This window comes from Podarcis raffonei, chromosome 12 (genome assembly GCF_027172205.1).
Source record: "Podarcis raffonei isolate rPodRaf1 chromosome 12, rPodRaf1.pri, whole genome shotgun sequence".
Lineage (NCBI taxonomy): Eukaryota > Metazoa > Chordata > Lepidosauria > Squamata > Lacertidae > Podarcis > Podarcis raffonei.
In genome coordinates this window covers 17,506,181-17,512,180 of record NC_070613.1, presented here as the reverse complement: position 1 = coordinate 17,512,180, position 6,000 = coordinate 17,506,181, and the positions used below count along the sequence as shown (strand labels likewise).

At 45.7% G+C, this 6,000-nt stretch overlaps 1 protein-coding gene across 1 annotated transcript in view; it reads left to right on the top strand.

The window, feature by feature from the left end:
* The first annotated feature begins 244 nt into the window (after positions 1-244).
* CCNY (cyclin Y) overlaps positions 245-6,000 on the top strand; it is a 108,866-nt gene continuing 103,110 nt past the window's right edge. Inside the window, exon 1 of the mRNA XM_053409597.1 lies at positions 245-870. Coding sequence (XP_053265572.1) covers positions 717-870 — 154 coding nt within the window. The 5' untranslated portion in view covers positions 245-716. The remainder of the gene's footprint in view (positions 871-6,000) is intronic.

The window sequence follows — 6,000 nt, the reverse complement described above, 5'->3', positions numbered from 1 at the left end:
GGCCGGGCCGGGCTTCCCCCGACGGGAGGAGCGAGCAGAAGAGGCGCTGCTGCTGCTTAAAGAAACAGACGCCCGCCTGCCTGCTCTGTTTGTCAGGCAGCAGCAGCAGCAGCAGCGAGAGCGAGCAAGCCCGGCGTTCCCACCCACTTGAACCGGAACCGTTTTTCCCCTTTTCTTCCCCCCGCTTCTTTTTTTTTCCTTTTTGCAAAAGGCAGCCTCGGGGTTCGCTGCTGCTGCTGCTGCCTCTGCCGCTTCTGCTCGCTGGCGGGGGAGAAAAGGCTGCGGTGTTGCCGCCGCCGCCGCCAGCCCGCCCCTCCTGCCGCTGCTGCTGGGAAGAGGAAGAAGAGGCGGTGGAGCGGCGGAGGGCAATGGGGCTGCGGCTCTGCAGCAGCAGCAGCAGCAGCAGAGGTATAGCCCGGCTTTGCAGCACCGCCTGCCTGGGCACGAGGACTGAGCCGCGCGGCGGGGCAAGGCGGCTTGCATGAGCCTCGGGGCACACCAGCAGCCGCCGGGGAGCGCGGCCGGCGGGAGCCTCGCTTGCTGCCGCCGCCACCGTCGTCTTGCCCCGCAGCGGCGCTTGCCGTTTCCCAGCACGCTGATGGCTTCTCGACGTCGCTGGTGACTGCTGCCTCCTTCCTCCTCCTCCTCCACTACCATCACCCTTCCTTCCCTTCTTTTTCCTTCCTTCCTTCCTCCTCTTTCCACGAGCGGCGGAGATGGGGAACACGACCTCATGCTGCGTGTCGTCCAGCCCCAAGCTGCGGAGGAATGCCCATTCGCGGCTGGAGTCCTACCGCCCCGACACCGAGCTGAGCCGGGAGGACACGGGATGCAACCTGCAGCACATCAGCGACAGGGAGAACATCGACGGTAAGGAGAGACCCCCGCTCTCCCCCCTCCCTCGCCCACAGCCGCGCGAGACCCCGGGTTTTGCGGCGTGCATGTGGGAAAAGAGAGAGATCCCACCCTTCATGCACGTGGGAAAGCCTCCCTGCACGCCTCAAGCAACAAGCAGCATTCCAAAGACGGCTTAATAAAAACTTGAGCCTTGGAGCGGTCTTTCTTTCTTTGCAGTTCGATTCTTTGCAAGCTAGAGATCGGCGTCCCCGAAGAAGGAATGCGGAAGAGCGCCCCTGAGCATGTTTTGGGGTGTGTGTGTGTAGCCTCTGAGCATGTGCTGATTGCTCTTCGGGCGGGCTCTGCCTTTAGGCGTGATGAGGAGAAAGCCATCTGAGGTGTCAGATTTTGGGGGTTCTATTAAGGGTTGCAGATTGTCAGTTGCATAAGAGGATTGCATTTTGATATTTTTTCTCCACCTGCCCACTTCAGGTAGCAAAATATGCCTCCCTTGCCTAATGACAGAGCCTTGGGGAAAGGGCTTGATTTGGGACACTGCTGGGTGTCTCAAGGATCCTTTAGCAGAGGCCACCAAAGAGTTAGAGGTTTGAGGCCTTCCCACCGTTTTAGTTCTGTTTATTTACTGCATGTATTTATATTCAGGATGCAGAGCCTTCCAAGGCAGCTTGTGATGGTTTGTGGGTTGTAGGTTTTTAAGCACAGTAAACGGCACCAACATATAAAAAGTACCCAGGATCCTTCCTGGCACAGAGCAGTTGGTAGTAGATAGAATGGCCCAGCCATGGTGGAATAGGCCATCTGGGACAATATGTCTCATCTAGCTCCTGAAATCCTGATGACAGGTGTGGACCATTTTTCAAACTTCCAACCTAAGAAATATGCCTTGGTTAAAAAAATATATTTCCTCATGGGCTACTAGTGAGTCTCCACATGCTGCTTGTGCTTTCTGTGTGGGGGTCAGCACTGGAGCCATGTTCTCTTGTTGAGAGCTGTGCGTGGGGAGGACATAGCTGTGCTCAAAGACTTTCTTGAAGCAATTGTCATGGAGCAGGTCCCACAATTTGCCTGGGGTCCAGGTCACTTCCCTTGGTCTCTTCAGCAGAGTTGCAAAGGGAAAATGACTCTCACCTCGCCCTTCTAATTTTCTTGAAGCTAGGCTTACCTTAGCCAGTGTACCACAGAACTGGATGGTGCAGTTTTGTGGTACGTTGTGCTAGGCCAACCTTACTTCAAAAACAAAACCTACAACTTCTAGGGTGGCACAAGGTAAGCACATTCTTTCCCCATGCACCATAGATGCAGCTTTACCACAGCTACGACCATGTTTGACCATTGGCCGTACTGGCAGGGGCTGATGCATAGCTGTCAACTTCCCCCTTTTCTATTCGGAATAAGGAAATTTTCCTTAAAAAAAGGGAAAAGTTGACAGCTATGGGCTGATGGAAATCGGAGTCTAAACATCTGGAGGGTCACAGTTTTTGCCCTGCCACCATACCAAGGGGGAAGAGAACTAACCCTTCAGTCTGTGAGCAAGAGGTCTTGGGACAATGTTGGAATTTCTGCCCATTTCCCAATCTTCTCAAGTGTTTAATGTAAAAAGGGAAGGGAGTATCCAACAGTTGTTTCCCAACTCCAGTTCACAGAGGAATGTGTGTGACCTTGAGTTACTAAGAGAAATAGCCAGTATTTGAAAGGAGGAGAAAGGGCAGCTCTAGGTCTTTTTCCCCCTGACTGCCTTTTTGTGAAGAGAAACTGAAGACGACCTTGAAAATACTGTTGTGGTCCCATGGACACTGTGAGATGGTTCTCAGGGTGTGTTTCTAGGGTAGCCTAATTTATCCCTTAACCTGGTGCACTTTGCTGGTTTTTGGACTACAACTCGCATGATGAAGGGCACTAGGTTTGGGAAGACTGTTTTAGTGGGGTAGGAAAGGGACTGGAGTGTGCCTTTCCTCCCTCCATCTCATTACTGACTGAAATTTTATTTTTTCCTCTCGTGTAGCTCATGCCTCCGGCGCTTTCATTTGAAAGTGGCAGCGTCAAAATACTGTGGGGTTTTCTTGTTTTTGTTTTTTGTTTTACCTCATGCTGTTCATCCATCCACATGTGAGCATCACTGTCATTCTGTTGTGGGAAATGCTAGCATATGTTGCTCATGCTTTTGATGGAATAAGCTTTTGGATATTATCATGCCACTCTGGGGGACGGCTTTTGGGAGGCCCTCATGTGTTTGGGCCCGTCAGTATTTTTCCTCATACTCTAGAAGGGAAAGCCTCTCAAACCCTCCCCCCCCCCAATCCCATAGTTACTTTTTGTTTAAGGTGCAGTGTGTTCCTAGGCAACAAATTTCACTCATTTTTGTGTTGCCTTTTATGGGGCATATTCCAACAGGAAAATCTGGGTTCTCGCCCCCCCACAAAAGTCTATATATCTGTGGGAAAGCCTGTAATATTTAAGAATGTTATCCTTTTGGGCTTCACAACATGCTGTGGACATATACAGGTTCTTGCAGTATACAGACCTCCCAAGTTCAATCAAATTTGTAGGGTTGTGACCAACTAACTACTCAAGAGTAGACCCATTGAAAGTTATAGACCTAAGTCATGTTTGTTAACTTTTGTTCTGGCTTCTACTTATTAACTGGGTCTATTCTAAGTATGACTAGCGCTGGATACAAACCATAGCCTTAAGAATCTGTCTATATTCAGTTTCAGAAACAAGCTGCGGTCCATCAGATCTGAATTAGTATCATGGGATAATTGTTCTGGTTTGTGCTAAATTTCACTGAGAAATGTAGACAGTTACAGATACTGGGCAGGTTTCTTCTGTGGCAGTCTTTACTGATGCCTTCCCATGCATGGGATGACAAGACATTGGTATAATGGATTAATAACACTTGTTCTAGAGTTAGCTATTTGAAAAGTGTCTGGGAAATCCTGACTTGCCTGTCAAGTGGGTGTCTTTTGCATTAGTTAATTGGAATCTTGTCAGTTCTTTTAAAAGTTTGTCCATCCACACATGTTTCTCTTAAAAAAAAAAAGCAAAACTGGTAGCTTCAACTTTTTCATACACCAGATTTTATTTTAACACATTATTTCCCCATGTGCATTGGTTTGATTTGAAATATTGTATAGATAGACTATTGTTTCTTAATAGTGTGTGCATGTTGGCTAAAGTTGAGACATTTAAAACACATTATTATTATTTGAAGACTTTTTTGGGCCACAGATGAGTAGCTGATGAGCATTCCTAATGCCCTCAGAGTGATTAACTCTTATGTTGCAACATCAGAAGTGGCCAGGTGAGCAATGAGTGCATTTTATGACATGCTAGTAGAAAAAAAAAATCTGACCATCTGACAAGATGTGCTCAGTGCTGTGTGGTACTGTATTTATTTTGTACCTTTTCAAGGTAAAATGACAGTTCTAAAAAATAATTGTTTTGTGTAAGATTTCTTTTTGCGAAATAATCTACACTTGACTTGATTTGACCCCTGGCTGAAAGCCAGTGTGTTCACAGGGTTCATTTTGAATGAAAGCAGAGGTGAGGGTGTGGCCTAGCCTGAGCTCTCTACTCAGTTAATGAGTTATTCAGGTGTGTTTATATGTGGGACTATTAATCACAGTAGATAAGCAATGTAATATGTGTCAAATAGATCGAAAGAAATGTTGGTATTTGTTGTACTTTGATAGCTCAGCAATATACAAATATTTTCTGACATATAAGATTATATATAACCATGTGTCTTTTTTGTTAATTATTTGCATTGCTTCTCTGAATTGGATACCAACAAACTTGTTTCAGGTTCAGTATCTCAAGGTTTGGTGTGGATCAAAAGATGGAAGGGAAATAAATCTTTGTCTCTCAAACAGGCATATAGCACTGTGTATCTTTAATTTTGCAGTCATAACTATTGGAGATTTCCTAGTTGGAGATGGTTAGAATGATTCCAGCATGCAATAAAACAAATCCTCTCTCTCATGCCATTTCTTGAAAAGACCGACACCATAATTCTTGCGTGTCTTTAATTGTTTACAACTTGAAACTTCAAAAATCCCGCACATTCTCACAGTGGAGGAATTTGGCCTTGCCCATTTACTGAAGTTACTCTTTATCATTGGCTGTTGAACAAAAAGATTACTTCTTGACCATAATGTTCAGGGTTCAGTTTATGTTGAATTTATGACACCCGCCCGCCGCCCGCCCCTGGTTCAACAACAACAACAACAACAATAATAATTTATCCCCCACCCTCCCCGGCCAAAACCGGGCTCAGAGTGGCTAACATCAAATGTATAATACATTAATCATGCTTTAGCCGTTAAGTGATATTTCCCACCATTAAGACCTTTTTGTGGCGAGTGTAACAACTGGTTGCGCTCAACAAATGCAGGCCCTCTCTGCCTTTTGCTAAAAGCAACTGTTTTATAAATTCCATTAATTAGGGGATTAATGCTGTTAAGAACCGGCTAAAGCATCATCTGATCCTTAAAATGCTCTTGCAACACGATCCTATTAGCTGAAGCACTGGCAAATTAGCATTTAAGATTAGATGCCATGATTTCTGCACTGCTATGCTGTCGTTATCTGTGATGTTCCCACTCATGTCACATGCTGATCCAGGATATTGGAGCCATATAACAATGCCAGATGCTGTTTGTGGGGTGGGCTTGAATATTAATAGCGTAATAATTTAAGCTCTGATGCAATGTTTTCCTCCCTCATGCTTGGAATGAAGCACTAACACAGTACTGCTAGATCACATCTTGCACTGTCAATTCCGGATCAGAAATCTGCATCCCATATAACTGGTCCACTAATAAAATCCATTCAGGCCTCCTTTTTATGGCATGTCAATCGCGTGTTAAATTTTCTGTGCATGGTGGAAGAACTCTTGACTGGGGATTGTTTTTCAACATGATTTATTTGCTAGACAGGGGCAGTTTATTTTCTTTAACCAAGTATGTGGGAAACTTTTTGATCAAAGGCAGAATTGTACAAGAGCTTTTAGGTTTGTCGAACTGGATGCAAAAGACTCAGGGTTTCAGAGCAGCAGACAGATTGTTTTGCAGTCTTTGCATGGCTTGCTTAAAGAAAATTTAATAAAAAGGAACGTTCAGTTAGATTGGGTCGCAACATATT